Source organism: Podarcis cretensis, assembly GCF_951804945.1.
Source record: "Podarcis cretensis genome assembly, chromosome: 16".
NCBI lineage: Eukaryota > Metazoa > Chordata > Lepidosauria > Squamata > Lacertidae > Podarcis > Podarcis cretensis.
In genome coordinates, this window is record NC_137186.1 from 23,458,821 (window position 1) to 23,484,065 (window position 25,245).

The window sequence follows — 25,245 nt, forward strand, 5'->3', positions numbered from 1 at the left end:
TTTTCTGAACCGCCTTATAAGCCTTATGGTGAGAAGCAGAAGAAATTGAATCTGCCCAGCAAACTCACTCAGAGCCAGCACCGTCCCGCAGCAGAATGAAGCAACCCAATTCAGATGGTACCATCTTCAAAAGCAGTGATGAGGTCACTTGTGTAATGCCCCTGTTTCACATGCAAAAAGTCCCAGGTTCAAGCCCCAGCAAAGACTGAGGTGCCCTACATTGCGGCAAAAGTATTCCCTCCCCCCCCTTTTTTTTCTTTGTTCAGCTGTCAGTCTGAAGAAGAGCTATGGGCAACATGAAAGCTTGCTCACTCCTTGGTGAATTTCGATTGGTTTTTTTTATTTCTGTTTTTGTTTCTCCACCCCCTCCACCCCGCCGGGAATATCTGTGTGGTGTTACTCTGGCTTTGAATGCAATACGGGCACTGCACTATCTATGCTTGGAGAAAGGGGCAGCCCTCACCAATGTATTTTTAACTCTACAGGTTTTTTAAAAAATAGCATCTTTGTTTCCTGGGTTAATTCATAGCTGGCCTTAGGACGACGTAGTGCTACAATTGTGGAGCAAGCTCTGAACTATTCCCCCAGGGGTGGAGAGCAATTATTGATGCAAATAATTGTTCCCCAATCCCATCAAAGTCTGCTTTTGCTTCGGCCCAATATTCTTTTCCATTGATTCCCGAAGCTCCCCAGAGCCCTAAAATACTAGTAATCTCTTTGGGCTGGATTCTTGCGGCGGCAGATAAATGGCTGTGTGCGAGTGTGTGCACGCGTTTTCTCTTTGCAGACTTTCATGTTTGTGATGGGAAATGCATTTGCAATTTAATATGAACGATTATTCTAATCTTAAAGGAAAGGATTATCGCAGAACTCTCTGCAGGAAACTTAATCAAGGAGAATTGCCCAAAGACTGGCAGGCTGAAAACCTGAACAGGGGCCCTCTATATGGAAAAAGAATGGAGTGCCCTGGGGTGGGTGAGAAGGAAAACAGCATGGTTGGCTGGCTGGCTGGCTGGCTGGAACCCTAAAAAGGACCACTCCACACAGCAACATTGACATGGAAAAGGAACAGAGTGTCCTGGAAATAATGGAATGGAGCCTCCTGCAAAAGGGCATGGCTGGCTGGAAACCCTGAACAGGGATTTGCCCCACTCAGCAACATTTTTTGTCACAGGTCCAACTTGCGATTTTCCTGCTCCTCTTCATTCTCCAGACCTGGTGATGTCTGTTCCCAGCCCACTCCCAACATCTGTGACTCACAGCATGGCATGTCACCCTGACAACTGTCCTCTCTTCCAGCTTTCTCTTCGGGTTGCTTTCCTGCTTCTAGGAAAGCTATGCATGGCTGGGGCTCCCAGACTGTCATTAGTTGCCATATCGCAGCACAAAAGAACTGCTTGTTTGCTAAATGCTTCCTGACAAGACCACTGGCTTGTGCAAATCTGAAAGTGTGTCTCGGCTTCCCAGTGCCCCAATCAATCTGGGGGGGTTGGCCACTCAATGCCTCCACCCCCAAGCCCTCATTTCTTAACGGCTTGATTTGGTTTAGCAGCTTTTCATCCCAGCTGCAAAACACAACTTTTCTGGGAGAGAAAGAGGTCTGGAAGCCGCAGTACAGGACCAGAAGGGGCAGTGTGGCAAATGGATGTGCTAAAATTAAAATCGCAGGCAGCCATAGTTTCTCAGACACCACCAGGGCACTCAGACAACTTCTGTGCTATCTCTCCTCCCTGGATTCGACATCATTTGTCCTCCAGCTTGATGCTTTAAAAATACAGTGGTACCTCGGGTTAAGAACTTAATTCGTTCTGGAGGTCTGTTCTTAACCTGAAACTGTTCTTAACCTGAGGTACCACTTTAACTAATGGGGCCTCCTTCTACCGCAGCGCGATCTCTGTTCTCATCCTGAAGCAAAGTTCTTAACCCGAGGTACTATTTCTGAGTTAGCAGAGTCTGTAACCTGCAGCGTTTGTAACCCGAAGTACCACTGTAAATAAATGCATAGGTGAGCAGGAAAAATGCTCTTGTGGTTTCCAGGCACTCCTGTAACTTTAGGTAAATGATTCCTTTTTGGAGGTTCCACTAACTTTATGGCTTCCTAAGGAGTGCAGCTTCCCTTAAGTGCCTCAGATCAAGTTCCTGTCCTGGAAGAGTGGGGTAATAGATGTGGAGCTGTAACAGAATTTTTGTGTGTGTGTGTGTGTGTGTGTGTGTGTGTGCCTGCCTGCCTGCCTGCCTGTGTGTGTGTGTGTGTGTGTGTGTGTGTGTGTGTGTCAGAGAGAGAGATACTCCTGTCACTGGAAAAGCTGAAAACGAATCTTCAAAACTGCACCCTCAACTACTGCTTTATTACTCCCCACTCTTATTTATTATTGAAACTCATTTGTTTTTGTTTTAAAAATTAATACTTTATTACTGATCTATTCAGTAAGTGGGATGCCTCTGTTATGCCTTCTGTGATACTAAAGAGTTCTGAATGTATATCACAAGTACGCGTGTGTCTTTTGGACTGCTTTGAATATGCTTTAACCACCTCAAGCACTGTTTTTACAGAACAATCTCATGGAGACAGGAATGGGGGGGACACATCTGTAGCAAGAGAATCACCAGATCCAAAGCCCTGACAGTGCAAGCATGGGGAAATCTTTGGCCCTACAAATGTTGCTGGACTCAATCCCATCACCCCTGGTCATTACTCATGCTGACTGGGGCTTGTGTGTGTTGGAGTCTGACCACATGGGCTAGATCATTGTTTCCCAAACTTGGGTCTCTAGCTGTTTTTAGACTAAAACTCCCATCATCCCTGACCATTGGTCCTGCTAGCTAGAGATGATGGGAGTTGTAGTCCAAAAACAGCTGAAGACCCAAGTTTGGAGAACACTGGGCTAGATGGACTGAGTGGTGGTGTGGCTTGGAGACCCACAAAGGATGTGGAAACAAATTCCAGACACTTCTAGGTCAGGTCAAAGGCAAAGAAAATCAGGACCGTGGACAGCTCTCAGTGGCTCTGCTATCTCTGATGGCCCTTTGCTGCAACATCTTCCCACGCTCAGGTAGCAGGAGGCCCTGGGAGGTGTCCATGGTCCTGATCTGCTTTGCCTTGTCTTTGACCTGATCTGGATGAGCCTCTGGCATCCATTGCCACTTCCTTTGTGGGCACCGATCCCTAACAGTACAGGTTAGGCAGATCCAAAGTAAATTGGTAACAGATGGCAAGATGAGAGTTCTCTGCCCCATGGAGCTTGCAATAGAAGCCCTGCCTGCCCCGTGAATGTTTCACTGACAAGGTTCTTCTTCTCCCTCCTTCTTTTCCAGCACTGAGGCACTCAGCTGCCTGCCACTTCCAACAGATAACAAGCACCCGGAGAAGCCATGCCAAACTCAAGAGACCTCTAGCACCAATGGCTGTGTGAGGTTGAAAGACAGCCAGGAGTACGCTAGGCACAAATCATGCAGGTAAGACTCAGGGCCTGAGGCCTCTCCAGATACGGCCCTCTGGGTCACTCCATCTGCCCCCATGACTCTCCACAGGCCACAATGCTTCTCCACAGCCCACACCTGCTTTGTACCTTCCTTGAGTGTTTTTCCCTGGCTGGAACGTGTCCTTGAAGTCTGATCGTGCCTCTTGCTTGCCTGGGTGGAGGAGAGAACGGGAACTAGTGTGTGTGGAAACTAAGCCTCCTGTACAAAGGGACGCAGGTGGCGCTGTGGTTTAAACCACAGAGCCTAGGACTTGACAATCAGAAGGTCGGCGGTTTGAATCCCTGCGACGGGGTGAGCTCCCGTTGCTCGGTCCCTGCTCCTGCCAACCTAGCAGTTCGAAAGCACCTCAAAGTGCAAGTAGATAAATAGGTACCAGTCCGGTGAGAAGGTAAACAGCGTTTGCGTGCGCTGCTCTGGTTTGCCAGAAGTGGCTTAGTCATGCTGGCCACTTGACCCAGAAGCTGTACGCCGGCTCCCTTGGCCAATAAACCCCAGAGTCAGCCACGACTGGACCTAATGGTCAGGGGTCCCTTTACCTTTACAAAGGTAGAATTCACATTTGTTGTTGTCACTTAAGAACATAAGAAGAGCTTGCTGGACTAGGCCAAGGGCCCATCTAGTCCAGCATCCCGTTCTCACAATGGCCAACCAGATGCCGCACATGAGCACAAGAAGATCTCTCCCCCTCCTGTAGCTTCCTGCAACTGGTATTCAGAAGCACTGCTGCCTCCAGCTGTGGAAGCAGAGCATAGCCTCCACCAAGCCTCAAAGCCATTGATAGCCATGTCCTCCATGAATCTGTCTCACCCTTTTCTAAAGCCATACAAGTTGGTGGCCATCGCTCCTTCCTGCAGGAGTGAGTTCCATAGGTTAACGATGCACTGTGTGAATAAGTCCTTCTTTTTATCTGTCCTGGAACCTCCTAACATTCCACTTTGTTGGCTGTCCATGGGTTCTAGCGTTGCATCTTTGGCCTCTTCCCCAGCCCAACTCTGGCATGTGGCTCCCCTGGCAGATTGCTCAGAAAGGTATGTGATCTCAGGCTGACAAATGTCCCCCCCAATTTGCTGGAAATCACGCAGGAATCTACCAGCAGATCTCAGCCTACCTTCTGTTTAACCTTTCCGTACAGCACACAGGTTATTCAAGGACCCGTAGAAACTAGCTGCCCTGCGGTCAGTGCCCATCTCAGACCCTTTGAAATGGCTGGCGCAAAAGGCTTTTAGAATAGTATTTGAATTTTTTTATTATTTTAGTTTAGCCTTGCTTGGTAATTAGACCCAGGGCGAGCAGCAAAGGAACATGCCTCCTTAAGTCATCCTTTGTTTTCCTGCTTTCTCTGAAATGCTTTCTGCCGCTTCTTCAATAAAACATGGCGAAGTAATGAGAGTTCTGCCTAAAGGGGACCCATTTGCACCCACGTGTTTTCCAAGAGGCTGGCGAGATGGCTCAGTTGCCGACTTCCTCGCAAAGGGCTTTACATCCAAGTCAAGAGAAAGCTGAATGCTTCGGCTTCCCCGCGGTGCAGTCTTTGCCGCAGTCTTTCAGAGCAGCCTGGGTTTTTTATTTTTATTTTAAGATTCTGCATTCCAAGATTGCTTGTCTCTCTTTCGGATATAATAAGCTCGGGTGGCAATTAAGAAGTAGTCCTTGCCATGCATTTAAGGCACTGCGTAGGCTTGGACCTCATGTTTTCAGCACCTGAGTGCAAGCATGTCGGGGAGTTTGAAGAGAGTAAAAATAGAGCCTAAATCACCGTACTGCTTCAAGGCAAACCACCCTAAAGAGAGGCCCTTAGAGCATGCAGCTTCCAGAATTCTTTGAGGGAAACTGTGACCATTTAAAGTAGAATCACAGTGCTAATAATAATAATAATAATAATAATTTTTATAATTTATAGCCCACCCATCTGGCTGGGCTTCCCCAGCAACTCTGGGTGGCTTAAACATATAAAAACATAATAAAACATCAAGCATTAAAAACTTCCCAATGTGGCCTTAGTCTCAGTGTTGCCCTTGTAGAACTCAGCAGGGAGGAGGATGGGGACAACAGTAGATTTAGTTGGCTGTGGTTGTCATTGGCTCTGGCGCCACCTACTGTTGGACTCCCTGCCTTCCACCCTGTCACTGGGGACAGTCGTGGAGACCACTCCCACCTCTGCTCCTGCTTCCGCTGTCTGATCTGAAGACCAAAGTCTTTCTAACGGATAAAGGAGGATGAAAAAGAGCGTGAGCCCCTCTCCCTCCGCCCCCATCCTTTGTGGCTTCTTTCTGCTATCGACCGGCCTTTGCTCTTTGTCACTTTGAAGGCGGGGGGAAATGAAGCCTGCGGCGAAGCGGATTGTTGTTTAAAAGGGCCCTATTTGCCAAACTGTCCCCGGAATTAAAGCACGTAACTGTTTTGCTTCCAACTGCTGCAGGAAGGTGGGAGGTGGGACTGCTACAGATGCCCAGATTTCGAGCTTACCGCTGCATCGGCCTGAAGTGCATTGTAGTTGCTTTTCTTAATTAGACTTAGATTGCAATCAGTGAGGTGCAATTAAATCCGCATCAGCTTGAGGAGGCCTCCAAGACGAGACGAAACGCCCAAACCTTCACCAAATAAAGATGAGAGGTGGGCATGAAGTGAGCCTATAAAGCCCTTAACAATTTGTTGTTGTTTTTTTTTTTAATTTCATATTTATTAAGATTTTTGAATACAAATGCATAAATAAAAATTACTTATATCATAACATATTTTCGTCTCTTCTTTGGACTCCCTCACATCTCCCGCTCCCACTTACATCATTGCAGAAGATTTTTTCCAAGCAAATTACCCACTTGTTTACAATATTTATCTCCGCTCATTTAGATAAAATCTAACAATTCTCCAAAAAAAATTATATTTTCCTTATTTCTCACTTATCATCAAAATCAAATCTAATTCAATGGTAGGCAATTATTTATGATCTAGCATCCTTCTTAGCATTCAACCAAATTACAGTATTTCTGTAAATAAGTCTTAAATTTCCCCCAGTCCTCCTCAACCCTCTCTTCTCCCAGGTCTCGGATCCTGCCAGTCATCTCGGCCAGTTGCATATAGTCCATCAGCTGCATCTGCCACTCTTCCAGTGTGGGTAGATCTTGAGTTTTCCAATTCTTAGCGATGAGTATCCTTGCTGCCGTTGTTGCATACATAAAAAATGTTCGGTCCTTCTTTAACACCTTCTGGCCGACAATACCCAGAAGGAAGGCCTCTGGTTTCTTAGTAAAGGTATACCTAAATACCTTCTTCAGCTCATTATATATCATTTCCCAGAAGGCCTTCACTTTAGGGCAGGTCCACCAGAGGTGAAAGAATGTTCCTTCATGTTCTTTACATTTCCAACATTTATTATCAGACAAATGGTATATTTTGGCAAGTTTAACTGGGGTCATGTACCATCTATATATCATTTTCATTACATTTTCCTTCAGAGCATTACATGCAGTGAAGTTCAACCCAGTGGTCCACAACCTTTCCCAGTCCTCAAACATAATATTATACCCAATGTCCTGAGCCCACTTTATCATAACCGATTTAACCATTTCATCTTGTGTATTCCATTTTAACAGCAAGTTATACATTCTTGACAATACCTTAGTCTTTGGCTCTAACAATTCTGTTTCCAACTTCGATTTCTCCACCTGGAACCCTACCTTTTTATCATTTTTAAAGACTTCTTTAATCTGAGCGTAATGTAACCAGTCTCGCACTTTATCCTTCATTTTCTCCAAACTCTGCAATTTCCAATTGTCTCCATCTTTTTCTAATATTTCCCAATATTTTGGCCATTTGGCCTCCATATTGGGTCTTTTTCGGGCCTTAGCTTCCAGAGGTGAAAGCCACCTCGGAATTTTGTTTTCCAATAAGTCTTTGTATTTTGTCCAGACATTGAATACTGCTTTCCTGACAATATGGTTCTTAAAAACCTTATTGATCTTAACCTTGTCATACCATAGATATGCATGCCAACCAAAAGCATTGTTGAAACCTTCCAAGTCCAATATATCAGTGTCTTCGAGAAGTAGCCAGTCTTTTAGCCAGCAGAAAGCTGCGGCTTCATAGTACAGCTTTAAGTCTGGCAGGGCGAAGCCCCCTCTTTCTTTCGCGTCAGTTAGTATCTTAAACTTAATTCTGGGCTTTTTGCCCTGCCAGACAAACTTAGATATATCTCTCTGCCACTTCCGGAAGCACTCCGTCTTGTCCACAATCTGCAATGTTTGAAACAAAAACAACATTCTTGGCAATACATTCATCTTAACAGCAGCAATTCGGCCTAACAAGGAAAGCTTCAATTTTGTCCAGCTATCCAAGTCTCTCTTAATTTCCGACCAGCATTTGTCATAGTTATCCTTAAATAGACTCAGATTCTTTGCTGTTATATTTACCCCTAGGTACTTTACTTTTTTAACCACAGTTAATTCTGTTTCTCTCTGAAACCGTTCTGACTCTGTATCTGTCAGATTTTTTCCCAGCACCTTAGTTTTCTGTTTATTTAGCTTAAATCCCGCCACCCGACCAAAATCTTGAATCAATTGTAATACTCTTATTGTACTAGATTCTGGCTCCTGCAGGGTCAGAACCAGGTCATCTGCAAAGGCTTTAAGTTTATATTGTTTCGCTCCGACCTGAATCCCTTCCACCAACCGGTCCCCTCTAATCATATTCAAGAGCACCTCCAGAACCGATATAAATAACAAAGGGGAGATCAGGCAGCCTTGTCGTGTTCCTTTTTCAATTTTAAACTCTTCTGTAACCACATTATTTACTATCAATTTAGCCTTTTGTTCTGAATATGTTGCATCAATCCCATTCTCAAAACCCCGACCCACTCCCATTTCTTTTAAATTTCCCTTCATAAATTTCCAAGAGATATTATCAAAGGCTTTCTCCGCATCTATGAAAATTAGCACTACTTTAGTGTTTATGTCTGTTTGCAAAAGTTCCAAAATGTCAATAATGTTCCTTGTATTAGCAAACATATGTCTACCTGGGAGAAAGCCTGCCTGGTCTTTGTGAATTACTTCATTTAAAACTTTTTTAAGTCTACTTGCCAGGACATCTGCAAATATTTTGTAATCCACATTTAACAGGGAGATGGGACGGTAGTTCTTAAGTTGTGTCTTTTCAGCTTCCGATTTTGGTATCAATGTGATAAAAGCTTCTTTCCACGATTCCGGCGCCTTCTTCCCCTCCATAATTTCATTGCTGACCTCCATCAGTGGTTGTATCAAATAGTCTTTTAGTGTCTTATAATACTTGGAGGTTAGCCTATCTGGCCCTGGAGATTTGCCCAATTTCATGTTCTGAATGGCATTTTCAATCTCTTGGCGTGTTATTTTACTGTTCAGGAGTAATCTATTTTCTTGTGACAGCTTTTTCAGTCCATTTTTCTCCAAAAATTGTTTAATCTCAACCTCATCCTGCGGCCCTTGAGTATATAATTTTTTGAAATATTTCTGAAAGCACTTTCTAATCTCCTTGGGGTTCTGAATGTTTCTTCCTCCAATTTCCAAATTTGTAACTGTATTTAATTTTTGTCTCTTCTTCAACTGCCAAGCTAGCAGTTTCCCACATTTATTTGCCGATTCAAAAGTTTTTTGTTTCATTAATTTAATCTTCCACTCTATTTCCTGGTTTATCAATTTGGAGTATTGTGCTTGATAGAGTTTGATTTCTCTCAAGATCGGCTGTGACTTCGGGTTTAATCTTAACTTCTTCTCTAATTCTTTTATTTTCTCCAAAATCTTATCTTTTCTATCGTTTTGTATCCTCTTCCTTGCAGCATTCTGTTGTATCAAGAACCCCCTCATCACAGCTTTACTTGCATCCCAAATAATTCTTTTTTCCACCGTAGTGTTCATATTTATCTCAAAGTAATCCTTCAATGCTTTTTGGGCCTTCTTAATAATCTCCTGATCTCTGAACAAATTGTCATTCATCTTCCATCTAAAAGAGCCGGTTGGTAATAGTATCATGTCCATTTTCAATGCGTTATGGTCGGAGCAGGTCTTTGGGCAGATTTCCACCTTTCTGACCTTGGGTGCCAGACCTCTAGTTATCCATATTTGGTCGATTCTTGTCTAAGTCAGCTGGGCTTCAGAGAAGAATGTTCCTTCTTTTCCCAAGGGGTTCTTCGTTCTCCAAATGTCAATCCAGTCCATATTGTCTGTCAATTCAAAGAAGGTCTTTGGTAGTCTGCCATCTTTTGTAACATTTTGGCTTTGTGACTTATCCATGTTAGTTGATACGACTCCGTTCATGTCTCCCATCATAATGATGTTGTCATAGTCCAGATAATCCAGCATGATCTCGTGCAACTTCTTGAAAAATTCCAATTTCCCTTCATTTGGTGCATAAATTCCTAGTATCAGAATCTTTTCTCCCTGGTGCTGTATTTCAATTGCCAAAATTCTTCCATGTTCATCTTTGAATAAAAATTTAGGTGACAGGCTCTCTTTTGCATATATCACCACGCCTCTCTTCTTTACTTTGTCTGAAGATATAAATTCCTGGCCAAGTCTTTTATTTATTAATACTTTTCTGTGGAGCCTTGTCACATGTGTTTCTTGTAAGCAGATAATGTCCAGTTGTTCTTTTTTTAATATATGAAAAATTTTCCTCCTTTTTTCCGGAATGTTACAACCATTTATATTCCAACTCAAAAGTTGCAGAGACATCCTGAATAAATCTGGTTATTTTTCTAGGGGTGGTACCTTGTTCGCTGGATCTTCAGGATCCGAGGGTACAAGCGCCCCTGGTGCTCCAGGCCTTGAAGGTAGTTCAAGTCCTTTTTGAAGGTCCTCTCCATAGGCAGTCAGAAACTTGTCTCTATAAGCCCTTAACAATTTGGAGCCAGTTTACCTGCGAGATCGCCTTCCTCCGTAAGTTAGGTTAGATGGAGGAGACACAACTCTAATTATGGAAAGACAGCACGTTCTTGAATAACAAACATACGCTGAGAGAGAGTTCATTGTCTGTGCCAAGCCTGGTTCCTGGAGAGTGACAATTAAGTTTTGCTGGTAAACGCAAAGATTAGTATGCTTCTCTTTTCTGTGGCTGTCATAGAATCATAAAATTGTAGAATTTGAAGGGACCACGAGGATCATCTCGTCCAACCCCCTGCAATGCAGGAATCTTTTGCCCAATGTGGGGATCAAACCCACGACCCTGAGCTTAAGAGTCTCATGCTCTACCGGCTGAGCTATTCAGGATGTTACTTATTCATTCCAGGTCATGTTGTTAGATGGGAGCCTGTTCCAGGGTCACAGATAGTTCATTTTTTTATTAAATAATATTTATTACTTTTAAACACTACAAAAAAGGAAAGAAGAAAAAAAGACAATACAATACAATATAAAAAGATTACACAACACTAACGCAATAAACTAAACTAAACTAAACAAAAACAGTTTAGCACACATCATACAATTTCAATATCTTAACTTTCATTCACTTGTTTCAACGACCTCCTCACACCTCCCTTTTTGTATTCCACTTCTATTAATTGTTTCAGCAATTCCTTTCCATCTTCCTCTATTTTCTGTCCTATAATTATCTTAACATATTCTAACCTTATTTTTCCTTTAATACTCTAATAATCTATTTATACCTGATTCCTTATAACATTTCTACTAAAGCCATATAACTTCATTCCAACATTTTTCTAACATTCATTAATTTTACAATATTTCTATAAATAGTCTTTAAACTTTTTTCCAATCTTCTTCCACCTACTCTTCTCCCTGATCTCGGATTCTGCCAGTCATTTCCGCCAATTCCATATAGTCCATCAACCTGGTGATCTTCTGTTCGATGCTCTTAGCTCTTTTCCAAGTCCCTTCTACAGATCTTCTTCATATTTATACAAAAACTTTACTTTGTCTCCTACTGATCTTATTTTTATTTTCCTTCCTTTAAAGCTGAAGAATAGACCTTGGGGAAACTCCCACCTAAAGATGATTTTATTCCTTCTCAGCAGGGCAACCAAATCTCCGTAGTTAGACCTAAGATCCAAAAGGTATTTCGGGACGTCTTTAAAAATTTCCACTCTTGGCTGTTGTACATCTAGGTTCTTCTGGTAGTGCCAACAGTCTCTTATTCTGTTCTTCTCTTTTTTCCCTCCTCTTCCAAATCTGAAGGCCCTCACAGTTTTAACCTCTTCTTGACCCAGATCCAAGTCCCAAAAATCAGCAAATTCCTGTGTGAATAAGTCTATCAAACTTTCCTTCTCCAATTCAGGTAGGGCTCGGATCCTCAAGTTCATCTGTTTTTCTTTAAATTCAATCATAGCAAGCGTCGACTTATGGTCATCAAGTTGCCTGTAAGGCTGGGACTCTCTCTCTCACCAATTGTGTTACTTTACATTCAGCAGCAACGGCTTTCTCCCTAGCTTCCTCCGCAGTCTGCCATATCAAAGTAGATTCCTGTATGAATTTCTGGATTGTTTCTGTATTGATATTCACCTTTTGTCCCAGATTATTTATACTTTCTGTATTTAAGTCAATTTTAATAGTTGCAGCATCCACTTTCGCATTTGTCACATCTATTTTCTTGTTAAGCTGTTCCAGTGAATCACTTATCTTACTTAATGCAACTGCTAAGGCCTCTTCTGTTGACATTCCTCTTGATTTTGAATATACTGTTACAAAAGCAATAGCGGAAGAAGCAGGGGGGCCTGATATTGAGGCTCTCCTAGATTGCTGCCAAGTCCTCCCAGACCTTAATGTTTTTTTCAGGAATTGACTGGTCCGTTTTTTCCTTTCCATTTGCCATAACACTTAACCAATTCAAGGTCAGTCCCAGAGTCTCACAGCTTTTTATCTTGCAGCTGGAAATTCCCCAGCCCAGCTCTTGTAACAGTTTCAAAAGCTTCCTCTAGGGGGAAACAGTTTCTGTTTATATTAGTCAATAATGTCCTCTTTTAAACACAGCTCAGACAATGAAGTTAGTTTCAATTTTCAGTTACTTTTACTCCTTTTTAAAAGCAGACGGAGACAGTAGAAACAATGTATTTCTCTTATTAGCTAGCTGTCAACGAATGTTCTAATCACTGTCAGTGAGACTTCCAAAGAACGTCAGTCCTGCTAGCAGCCCGTTTCCAGGGTCTGAGCGGCAGTATATTAACTCTCTTCGCTCTCTCCCGCAGGCATATTCAGTTCACAACTTCTCCCCCCCCTTCTCCTGCCTCCAAGGGGGGGTTTAATGTTCTTTACCGATGGAAATTTAGTCCTTTACAATAGGCTTTCCAAGGCTTCAGCTTGCAGCCTCAGTGCTTCAGTCTATTTACAAAAGGGGAAGGCGGACTTCCTGTATTGAACCTCCCCGTTACGATACCAAATTAAACTTTTAGAAATCCAATTCTCCCACTTCAGCTCTACTCACAGGTAATTACTTTAAAATCAAATTGTCCACAGGAAAAAGTCAGCGCTCTCTGGCAACAGCTATGCGGCTTCGCTCCGTGGAAGAAGCAGACGATTCAAAGCACCACGCCGCTCACCCCACGTTGCTCCGGACCCCCGAAACCAGGTTTCCCCGCGAGCAGGGGAGGCGCAAAAGGTGCCCGCCGAATCCCATGCTCACAGGCTTCTCCCGCCTGTGATTTTTTGCGGGTCTCCGCCTTTGCCGTGACGGCCAGACCCAAATTCCCACGGGGCAAATTCCTCCCGATCAGAGGAATTTCGCCATTACTGGAGGCACCAACCCGGAAGTCCCAGGGTCACAGATAGTTCATGAGGGGGTATATTTCATTTTAAGCTTACACCAGCCACACAGATGCCATGATCCATAAAAATAAACCACGCGAAAAGCACCAACTTGAACCCATTGTTACCTGTCGGAATTAAAACACTGGAGAAGGTTGCATCTGAGCCATGTCAGGCCCTAGCAGACTTTGACTCCATAGCTTTAAAATAGCAAAAGGTAAAGGTAAAGGACCCCTGGATGGTTAAGTCCAGTCAAAAGCGACTATGGGGTTGCGGCACACACCTAGCTTTCAGGCCGAGGGAGCCAGTGTTTGTTCACAGACAGCTTTCCGGGTCATGTGGTCAGCATGACTAAACTGCTTCTGGCACAACGGGACACTGTGATGTGCACAAAAATGCTGTTTTTCTTCCCGCCACAGTGGTACCTATTTATCTGCTTGCACTGGTCTGCTTTAGAACCGCTAGGTTGGCAGGATCTGGGACAGAGCAACGGGAGCTCACTCCGCCGCAGGGATTTGAACCGCCGACCTTAGGCAAGCCTAAGAGGCTCAGTGGTTTAGACCACAGGGCCATCTACGCCCCCTCCTTTAAAAATAGCCCCATGTGCTGTACAGGAGAATCAACACAACCTGTGTTTCCTGTCCTAGTCAAAGCACATATAAATCACCAGCTCGGTCAAGCGGAGGTAGCTGGTCCGCTGCTGAGTTGGTAGAGCACATCGAATCACAGAATTGTAGAGTTGGAAGAGACCATGATGATCATCTAGTCCAACTCCCTGCAATGCAGGAATATGTAACTGACCCATACGGGGATCGAACCTGCAGCCTTGGTGTTATCAGCATGACGCTCTAACCAACTGAGCTATCCAGCCTTAAAACACATGTGCTGCCTTTGTGGGCATAAGATGAACCTTGGGAGCATCCAGCACTTCTAAGAGCATCTTTCACGAGGACTGAAGGAAGTAGGTAGGGCTAGACAAAGGAGGCATTCAGTGGCGTAGCGTGGGGGTGCAGGGGGGCCCGGCCGCACCGGGCGCAACATCTGGGGGGGTGCACTCGCCGCCTCCAGAGTCGCCGAAGAGCCTCGGGCGCAGGCTGTAGCAGAGCCCCATGGCAGCAGCCCAGGCAGCAGCAAGAAGAAGCTGGCAGCGGCGGCAGGTTAGGGGTTAGGGGCGCAAATTACTTGCCTTGCCCCGGGTGCTGACAACCCACGCTACGCCGCTGGAGGCATTCCTGGAATTGTGTTCACGCTTTCCAAGAGCAAATGCTCATCTGCTGATAACACGAGCCTCTTAAAAGGCAGCTTGATCTGAAATAAGGTGATTGTGTTCTTTGTAAAGATAGTCCTTGATGCAGATTTTTTTTTTAATAGCACATCACACCACTTATTTTTTTAAAAAAGGGAAAAGGCAGCAGCAGGTGCTGTGAGGATCACTTAACAAATCTTCTTTGGGATCTTTGAAACCCTCGCCAAGAGGGAAATAGTGAAGTGGATGCTTTTAAAAAGCAATGGACGGCATGAGAGGGACTGTATGTTCTTGATCAAGAACACAAAGGCTGGCTGCCTTTGCTTGCATCATGTCAATATCTGGGCTCTTTCATGCTGAGTGGCTCACGGTGACTCATCCTTCATTGATGGCTCTGAACCCTGAAATATTTCAGGGTGCCGCTTAACTGAATCTATCTCTCTCTATATATACAGTGGTACCTCAGGTTACAGACACCTCAGGTTACATAAGCTTCAGGTTACAGACTCTGCTAACCCAGAAATAGTACCTCGGGTTAAGAACTTTGCTTCAGGATGAGAACAGAAATCGTGCTCTGGCGGCATGGCGGCAGCAGGAGACCCCATTAGCTAAAGTGGTGCTTCACGTTAAGAACAGTTTCAGGTTAAGAACGGACCTCCGGAATGAATTAAGTACTTAACCTGAGCTACCACAGTATATATATATATACATATGGAGAGGGAGAGAAGTTAGATAGGTAGACTGGTAGTATTTATTTCTTTATTGGATCAATATCCCACCTGTTTCTCCAAGAAGCTCAAGGTGACATTACATGGTTCTCCCCCTCTTCATTTAATCCCCATAACATTCTTGTGACGTAGGTTAGGCTAAGAGGCAGTCACTGATCTAAGGTCATCCAGCAGGTGCACCAATTCCTAGGGGCAGAAGTGTCTTCAGCCCCCTCAATATCTGCTGGCAGGGGGGGCAGGGTGTGTTCAGGGGGTGGAGAAGGCCGAGCACGGTGCAGTTCCGTCACTGGCTGCTCCTGAGCATGAGAGAGGAAGCCACGTCATGCTGCCCCCCCAATCCTGGCCGCAAGATGGTGCCTCTGTCACCCAGTGAGTTTCTGTCACCCAAAGATCCAGTGTGGTGTAATGGTTAAGAGCGATAGACTCGTAATCTGGGGAACCGGGTTCGCTTCCCTGCTCCTCCACATGCAGCTGCTGGGTGACCTTGGCCTAGTCACACTTCTTTGAAGTCTCTCAGCCCCACTCACCTCACAGAGTGTTTGTTGTGGGGGAAGAAGGAAAAGGAGATTGTTAGCCACTTTGAGACTCCTTCGGGTAGTGATAAAGCGGGATATCAAATCCAAACTCCTCTTCTTCTTCTTCTTCTTCTTGGCCGAGTGGTGATTCAAACCCTCATCTCCCAGGTCCTTGTACAACACTCTAACCATTGCATCACACTGGTAGGTAGGTAAAGTTACTCGATGAGCAAATCTGTAACTTTCAGGGTTTCTCATTTTTCCAGGAGTAAGTTGTTGTTATTCTTACAGTGGTACCTCGCAAGACGAATGCCTCGTAAGATGAAAAACTCGCAAAACGAAAGAGTTTTTCGTTTTTTGAGTTGCTTCGCAAGACTGATTTCCCTATGGGCTTGCTTCGCAAGACGAAATGTCTTGCAAGTTTGTTTCCTTTGTCTTGCAAGTTTGTTTCCTTTGTCTTGCAAGTTTGTTTCCTTTTTCTTAAAACCGTGCAATCACTTCGAGGAGCAACTCATAGCACGCGGTGTGGTAGCCTTTTTTGAAGTTTTTGAAGACTTTGGTGATTTTTGAAGCTTTTCCAAAGTCCGTGCTTTGCAAGACGAAAAAATCGCAGATGAAAAAACTCGCATAACAAATTAATTTCGTCTTGCGAGGCACCACTGTATTCTTATTCATTAAATGTGCATACCGCCCTTCATCCGCAGGTCTCAGGGCAGTTCACAGCACAAAAATGCAATATAAAAACACCAAATACATGATAAAAGGGGGAGGGGATCCACAATAGTTTGCAAAGACTATTGTTGTTGTTGTTGTATTTTTAAAAGCCCCCATGAAAATTCATGTTAGTGTAGATTTTTCCTAATATTCAAATGTTGGTATGTAGTGTTGCCTAATAGACACCGTCTTGCAACAATTATATCAGTTTTATTATATTATTTATTACATCAGTGTTATTAATTATAGAAATTGTATGTATTCCATCTGATACAATGCATTTTTGTATCTTTGCTCTCATGTTTGCACTTCCACACACCCTTTACCCAAAAAGTGTAGGCCTTTTTGTATGCATTGCTTGGCTAGAAAACGAAACTGCTTTTTTTTTTTTAAGTCCACCTGAAAATACTGACGATTTTTCATGAGGATAGGCATATTTTTTTGCAGGTGATTGTAAAGCAGCTTTCCCTGTTGGAATGCATCTTCAAAATGCTGCTCTTACTCATATCTGCGTTTTTATGGCTACTTCCCCAAAATTTGCTTGGCTAGAGAACTGCAACACAAAATTCAGAGAAATGCAACTCTCAAAGGATGGCAGTGTTTCAGTTTGCATACTCTTCTGGAATGAACAAGTTAGGTACATCCTCCTTCAAATGCTAACTGAACTGAATATCTCCCCTGTCCCTTACCCCCGGGTATAGGGCAGTATATAAATTCAAATAACAATAACAATAATAATTAATTTATACCCTGCCCATCTGGCTGGGCCTCCCCAGCCACTCTGGATGGCTCCCAACAGAAGACTAAAAACATGATAGAACATCAAACATTAAAAACTTCCCTAAGCAGGGCTGCCTTCAGATGTCTTCTAAAAGTCAGATAGTTGTTTATTTCCTTGACATATGATGGGAGGGCATTCCACAGGATTGATTGGTTGGCTGACTTTATATCCCATCTTTTCTCCCAAAGGAGCCACGGGCAGCAAGCAGATACATAATTTAAAAATAAAAGCATTCTAAAATGGTTAAAACACTCTGAAAGAAATTACAATTAAAAATGAATTAGATGGATGCTCGTACTTTGCAACCATTATCCTATGCAAATTAGAGTATGATTAATTTATTTTAAAACATATTTAGTGAGAGAAGCCAAATGTATAAATCTATTATAGAGTTGTTTTACACACACACACACACACACACACACACACCATACAGTGATCACAGGGTCTATGTCTGGGTCAACTAATTCCTCCTAAAAGTTAATAATGAGGGTGACAGGCACACCTTTCTGAGCATTCCCCAAACCAGGGAGCCACCACTGAAAAGGCTTTGACATGGGTCAGTGCCAACCAAGGTTGCTCCCAGTGGTGGCACCACCAAGGCCTTAGAGATATATACAGTGGTACCTCAGGTTAAGTACTTAATTCGTTCCAGGGGTCCGTTCTTAACCTGAAACTGTTCTTAACCTGAAGCACCACTTTAGCTAATGGGGCCTCCAGCTGCTGCCATGCCACTGGAGCCCGATTTCTGTTCTCATCCTGAAGCAAAGTTCTTAACCCGAGGTACTATTTCTGGGTTAGCGGAGTCTGTAACCTGAAGTGTATGTAACCTGAAGCATATATAACCCGAGGTACCACTGTATATCACACACTACCTTTCCTCAAGCTCAAGATGGTTTGCAACATAGAGCTAACTAAAATTACTACTCAGAAATAATTCTCTCACAGTGCTCAGTTGGGCTTACTCTCAAGTAAGTGTGTATGGGATCGTGACTTCAGGTGCTCTTTCCTATATGTACATATGTATGTATTCAGTTTATACTCTACCTTCCAATGAATTCAGAAAGGCACGTAGGCACTTATCAGTGCTAGCTAGATCCAGGGCTGCTTGGATACGGCAAAGTTGACTCATCACCTGCCTTGAAGCCTTGCCTGGGGTCCTTCCTCACACAGAGGACAATGGCATTTTGCTTCTTGGTTGTAGGCTGTTCTGAGCCTTTCAGACAGGGCGAGGTTTTAAAAAAACCTAAATCTAGTACATAAATGAGCCTCTGTTATAGCTGGAACAACCCCCTGTGATTTTTTTCAAGGGCTTCTTGCAATTGGCCTTACAATCCAATGGCCCCTGGACTACTGCAATGTGGGGCTGCCCTTGTTCACAATCTCGTGCCTCCAGCTGGTGTAGAATGCAATGACTAGCCTGCAGTTGGGGGAAGACAACCAATAGCATGGGGCACCTCTGCAAAAACCTCTGTGCATGGGGAAATGATGGAGGGATGCAAGAGGCCTTCTCCACTCTCACTTCTGCCCTTCCGGCAAGAGCCTGGCAGAGCCTTGGATAAGGTGACCAAACCTCCATCAGCTCCACACCACCATGTCCCAGCCTTGGGATTGCAGCCTAAATCTCCTGTTTATGTAATTGATTGCTATTTAATAAACATTGCCAAGTCTCTTTTAAAAATAAATTAGGCGGATGCCCGTACTTTGCAACCATTATCCTATGCAAATTAAAGTCTGATTAATTTATTTTAAAACATATTTACTGAGAGGAGCCAAATGTATAAATCTATTATAGAGTTGTTAACCTCGATAAATATGTCTTAAATAACTTGGTGCCAAGCCAGTTAACATACAGTAACTCTCTCATTAGATCTGCAATAAATCCCTGGAGGAGACAGTTAATTTCAAGCATGACTAAATTACCCGGAACATGGCAATTAAACATTCACCCTACGTTATGGATCTCCCGCAAGACCCCATCCTTCCCAGGAAACCGTACTTTGGGGATCAGAACTGTCAAGATGTTGACAGATGGCCGTGATTGACATATGAGAACATGAGAACATAAGATGAGCCTGTCGGATCAGGCTAGTGGCCCGCCTAGTCCATCATCCTGATCTCACAGTGGCCGACCAGATACCTGTGGGAAGCCGGCAGTCTGGACACGAACACAACAACACTTGCGATTCCCAGCAACTGGTTTTCAGAGGCCCATTGTACTACTGCCTCTGACAGTGGGGGCAGAACACAGCCATCTTGGCTAGTAGTCATCATGCAAACTTAATACCTTCTCTCTCTCTTTCCCTTCCTCTATCCAAAGCCCATCCTGTACTGAGGAATTCACACCACCTCCTACCAAGGGGAAGAAGAAAAAGAAGAAATCTACACGGAAGAAGAGAAGGAGGTGAGTGGAAATCCATCACTGGCTTCTTTCTGCACCAGTGTCAGGCAGCCGAGGAACCAACCCCCACGGCAGGTTGCCAGGAATGGATAAGACAATGAAAAGTCCTTACCAACTGCTTTTTATCCAGTATTTACAGAGAGAGGCTTGGGAATGCAGGATCTTGGAATAATAGCGTTGCCCCAATTTAGTCTCCATCCCCTCCCTCTCTCCCACTTCCTCATACATCATTGCTACAGGTGCTGAGAAGTGCCCTCTGCTTTTGAGCTCTTTGCTCTCCTACTTTTAATGCTCGCCGGGTTCTGGGAGAGGGGGGGCCTGGAATGCTTTCTAAAGAAGCTGTGTCCATCAGCTATCCCCCCTCTGGTGCTGCTTCTTCCTCCTCTCCCATTCTTTCCCAGCTTTCCCCCTCATCTGCCTCTGAGCTGTGACCTCCCTCAAACCCCTGCTGTAATTCTGAACAGTCACCTTCTTCTCTGGAAGGGTCAGGCTGGGGAGGTGGTCTCCACCATTCCCCCTCTGCCCAGTCCCTAACACCTGGGGGTATAAAGGATAAGGCAGTCCCTCAAGTAGCCTGTGATTTGAGGTTTAGGCTTAATGCCACCAAGTGTATCACACAGCCACCGTTGCCAGGGAGCCATGATGGGTTGCCAATAGGGATCTCAGAGATTACGGGTTTCCCAAAGGCCTCTGGTTGGGTACCTGTGAGAACGGAACAGTGGGCTAGGTGCTCCTTTGGCCTGATCCAGCAAAGGGTGTTGCAGGGGGGTTGAACTAGATGACCCTCAGGGAGTCCCTTCCAACCTTACAATTCTAAGATTCTGTGACTTCTCCCTAGGTCTCCGTCCTGCAGCCCCTCCCCACTGAAGAAGAAGAAGAAAAAGAAGAGCTCGAAGAAAAGAAAAAGAAACAGGCAAGTCTTTCTTCTGCTGTGCTCCCACTCCTGAAGGCCTGCCAAATTTCCTCCTACTCAAGAGGATTCCACTGTACCGGTGGTTCAAGATTTGGGGAGAGATGTTATTGGTCCTTCTGCCCACCATTGCCTGCTCACCTGCCTCCTACCCCTGGCCCCAATCCCCACTGTGGCCAGGAGGGAAAGGCAGGGGAGACTAGGCAGTTAGGGTGGACCTGTGGGAATGTTCAGGGTGGCAGGAGAGGATTGTTTATTAATATCCTTCCTAACTTCCGCTAGCAAGTTCCTTTTCTTAAAAGAGTGCATTCCCCTTTAAAAAGCAGAAAACTAATTGCAAACTCACGCGAGTTTCTTAAAACAATACGCAATTCAATCTGGCTTGTCCAGATTGAAATGCGTTCTAATATTTTCCTGGTAAGGCCCCTTGAATCCCGCCTAAAAGAAGACACCACAGTCTTATTCATAAGCAATAAAAAGCAAGTTTACTCACGATCAGGCAGAGCACAGTGTGATCCCTGAAGGCAGGCTTAAGCAGTGGCGTAGCGTGGGTTGTCAGCACCCGGGGCAAGGCAAGTAATTTGTGCCCCCTAACCCGTGGATTTGCGCCCCCTAACCCGTGGATTTGCGCCCCCTAACCCGTGGATTTGCACCCCCCTAACCCGTGGATTTGCGCCCCCTAACCCGTGGATTTGCGCCCCCTAACCCTAACCCCCAGATGTTGCGCCCGGTGCAGCCAGCCCCCCCTGCACCCCCCACGCTACGCCACTGGGCTTAAGGCTTAAAGTTACAAGCATATACAGTGGTACCTTGGGTTACAGATGCTTCAAGTTACAGATGCTTCAGGTTACAGACTCCGCTAACCCAGAAATAGTACCTTGGGTTGAGAACTTTGCTTCAGGATGAGAACAGAAATCGAGCAGCAGCGGCGCGGCAGCAGCGGGAAGCCCCATTAGCTAAAGTGGTGCTTCAGGTTAAGAACAGTTTCAGGTTAAGAACAGACTTCCGGAACGAATTAAGTTCTTAACCTGAGGTACCACTGTACAAACAGGTTTACCCCATATGTGGGTTGACCTAGCAACTGCAGTTAGCAGTCCGGCAGTTCACAGGATGAAAGGGAGATGGAAAAGGGAGAGAATGGCAGCATGCCTTGTCCTTTTACCAGGTCTGGAAAGGTCGCGCCCACCCACTAGTCACATGCAAGGAAAGATGCTCCAGGCCAGGAGGAGGAACAGGAAGTTTTGACTGGCTGGACCAAACATTCCCTTGCATGTCCACTCTAGGAAAACAAGGAATGTTGTACTTGACTGCTTTCAGTGGATTACATCCCACAGGACCATCCCACCAACCTCAGCCAGACACCCCCACACACGCATCTATCTTCTTGCTTTATCTGCTGTCCAGAGGGTGATGGAGCTGCCTGGCAGCTTCCTCTGCCTTAGCCTTAAAACGGGAACCCAACTGAATCTCTCTATTGTCCCTAGGTTTGGCAAACTTTTATAAGTCGCCAGGAACGGTCATGGAGCCAAGATAAAATATGAGCTGCCTTGCTTGGTTCATTTTTTCTTTTTTTAAATTAGTATGATTTGCAAATATAGCAAACAGAACATCAAGCTGAAATACATCATGGAAAAGTCATAAGCTCAAGAGAAGTAAAAAATACATTTTTAAAAGAACTTAAAAACTAATGAATAGCATAAAATATATTCCATGTTGGGATGCAAGGTTCGTATTGATACAAAATAAATTCTTATAGGTTTGGGGGGACCCTCTTTCCTAAACCTTAGATATTAATAAATGGTAAGATTTTGATGATTTGGGATGGGAAGGAAGAAGTCCAAGCTGCAGAGGAATGGACTAGCCTATGCAAAATGACCTGGCCAAGCTAGGGCCAGGAAGAAACAATACAGGGCCCTTGAGGGCCATTAGCAATGTGAGGGAAGTCCCTCTTTGCCCTGAGGTGTGAACAGAGACTGTGGATTTGGAAGGTTGCCAGGATAACTGGGTATGAGGTGACAGAAAAAGAGAGTTTCTTAGCAAGGTGTTCTGCAGGGAAGAAGAAAGGAGAAGAAGGAATGGGATCCATCTTGGGCAGGCTGGCTGCTTGCTGGCTGGGAGAGAGGCCTTGGACTCCAAGGCTACACTGCTGTGGGGTACAAGCCCCTCTTGAAATAAGCATGCTATAAGATCGGGACTCCCTCCATGCAGACCGAAGGTGTAAATCGGGGAATGAACCTTATTTCTTAAAGCTACAGCGGTCTCTGCTGTGTCTCAGTTCTCCAAAGGAACACAGATCCTGGGTGAGTTCCCGGAACCTCATGGCCTCTTGCCACTGCTTGGCAGAGAAAGGGGGTGGCCCCCAACTTTTGTAACACTATTAAGTATTCATAAATAGAGATAAAATCATATTTAGGAGGAATGTGCCAACCATGAGATCAAGTTCCTTCCAAAGTTTCCCACTTCCCCCAGCGTAAGAAAAAGCCACATATTTGGTAAGTTAAAAATTGGTTTACTTACAAACTCTCCAAAGGTCTTGTTCATGCGCTATTCCATACATCTGCACAGGCAGCAAAACTTAGCTTAGTTACAAAGTGGTAAAAGTTCCTAAATTATTAGTATAGGAACACAAGAGTGGCTGATGAGAGCCATGCGGCTGAACTGGAGCAACCAGCTCAAACTTCTTCACAAGTTCAGCTTCTTAAGTCGACTGGTAAGGCTTGGTAACCTTCTGCCTCCCAGGGTGAGAGGAAGTGACCTCAGCTAAGCCGGGCAGGATAGCTTACTCTATTCCATTAACCCTTTCAAGAATTAATTAGGCCTAAGTATGTTGGTTATCTGAGGTTGGTTTTCCCACAAAATGTTTGCTGATTCTGCCGGTGATGCTCTTGCCTGGTTTAATCATTTATATTTTAATATTAATATTTTGCATTTTATGTTCCAGGTTTTCTTCAAAGAAGAGAAGACACAGGTAAGGATAGTGAGGGCTTTGGGGGGAAAAACTTGCCTAAACTGTCTGGAATAATTCTAGAATCACAGGCTGAACCAGCTCACCAGTGGTCAGTGGAAGTTAACCATTTTGGTTCAACCAGATCTAATGGAGAAGGCCCCTAGTTGCTGATCCTAGTTTCAGCATTCTTCCACTGCTCCTGCCAAAAGACCATTTTGGGTAATGATCTGATGCCACAGCATGTTAGCTTTTGTAAGAAATTCATCTTTAATGTGGCAGAACCTGTGCATTGACATTGGGCTAAAAACGTTTTTGTTTAGATAAGCCCACCCAAAACAGTGTTTCCCCAGTGTTTTAATGCCTTTTTTTAGTTCACCACTTGTTTCAGGGTTTTTTAAAAAATGTTCCAAATCATGGGTAGGCAAACTAAGGCCCGGGGGCTGGATCCGGCCCAATCGCCTTCTAAATCTGGCCCACGGATGGTCCGGGAATCAGCATGTTTTTACATGAGTAGAATGTGTGCTTTTATTCAAAATGCATCCCTGGGTTATTTGTGGGGCCTGCCTGGTGTTTTTACATGAGTAGAATGTGTGCTTTTATTTAAAATGCATTTCTGGGTTATTTGTGGGTCATAGGAATTTGTTCATTTTTATTTTTATTTTCAAAATATAGTCTGGCCCCCAACAAGGTTTGAGGGACAGTAGACCAGCCCCTGGCTGAAAATGTTTGCTGACCCCTGTTCCAAATAGTTGTTTTTAATTGTTCTTATTGCTAATTTTATGGTTTTACTGCTCTGAGGGTATGGGGGGTTTTTTTGAGGGGGGATGTTTACCATCAATGGTATATAAATTGTGTGCAATAAAAATAAATAAATAAATGAGCACGGTGGCGCTCCTGCAGGTTTACATGCCCCCGTTGAACTTTTACCAGCTCTCTAAATCGAATGGTCAGTTGCCCGTTCATTAGCTTATACTCTTTCCCCCCCCCCACCCTCTTATTTAGTTCCCCAAGCCCCAAAGCCAAAAGGAAGGAAGGAAGAAAACACAAGAAACAGTAAGTGGAGGCAGTCGCTATGAATGCGCCAGCGTTCGTGGTTGATTTGCGCATGCATGCAAATTGGTGCGTACATTGGTGGGTGGGTGTCGTTGGCTCAAGTAAGCTCTTCAGCTTAAAAAAAAAAAAAAAAGGAGAGGTAGTCCTGTTGTCCCAAAAGAAAAAAAGAAAAATCCATATTATAGCAATAAAGTCATACCTCGGGTCGCAAACGTGATCCGTGCAGGAGGCACGTTCGCAACCCACAGTGTTCGCAGCCTGAAGCGCCGCGTCTGCGCACGCGCGTGATGCGATTTGGCGCTTCTGTGCATGCCCGTGATGTCATTTTGCATGATAAAGGCTGGAGTGCTCGCAGGCCAGTGTTTCCCAATTGTCGGTGTTTATACTACATTTTTTAAGATTTGCCTTGAGACAGTCTTTAAACCTCTTTTGTTGACCACCAGCACCACACTTTCCATTTTTAAGTTCGGAATAGAGTAGTTGCTTTGGAAGACGATCATCAGACATCTGCACAGTATGACCAGTCCAATGAAGTTGATGCTGAAGAATCATTGCTTCAACACTGGTGATCTTTGCTTCTTCCAGTACACTGGTATAAGTTCGCCTGTCTTCCCAAGTGACGTGTATAATTTTTCGGAGACTCCGTTGATGGAATCTTTCAAGGAGTTGGAGATGGCGTTTATAAGTGTTAATAGCAGAGGATGGAGCTGAACTGCTTCTCTCTCAAAGGCAATGCCACTGC

General features: G+C 44.4%; 1 protein-coding gene across 1 annotated transcript in view; it reads left to right on the top strand.

Moving 5' to 3' along the window:
* SRRM4 (serine/arginine repetitive matrix 4) overlaps nucleotides 1-25,245 on the top strand; it is a 127,618-nt gene that overhangs the window by 72,801 nt on the left and 29,572 nt on the right. The window contains exons 2-6 of the mRNA XM_079956793.1: nucleotides 3,316-3,456; nucleotides 19,513-19,596; nucleotides 20,432-20,506; nucleotides 23,445-23,471; nucleotides 24,453-24,503. Of these exons, the coding sequence (XP_079812919.1) occupies nucleotides 3,316-3,456; nucleotides 19,513-19,596; nucleotides 20,432-20,506; nucleotides 23,445-23,471; nucleotides 24,453-24,503 (378 nt within the window). The remainder of the gene's footprint in view (nucleotides 1-3,315; nucleotides 3,457-19,512; nucleotides 19,597-20,431; nucleotides 20,507-23,444; nucleotides 23,472-24,452; nucleotides 24,504-25,245) is intronic.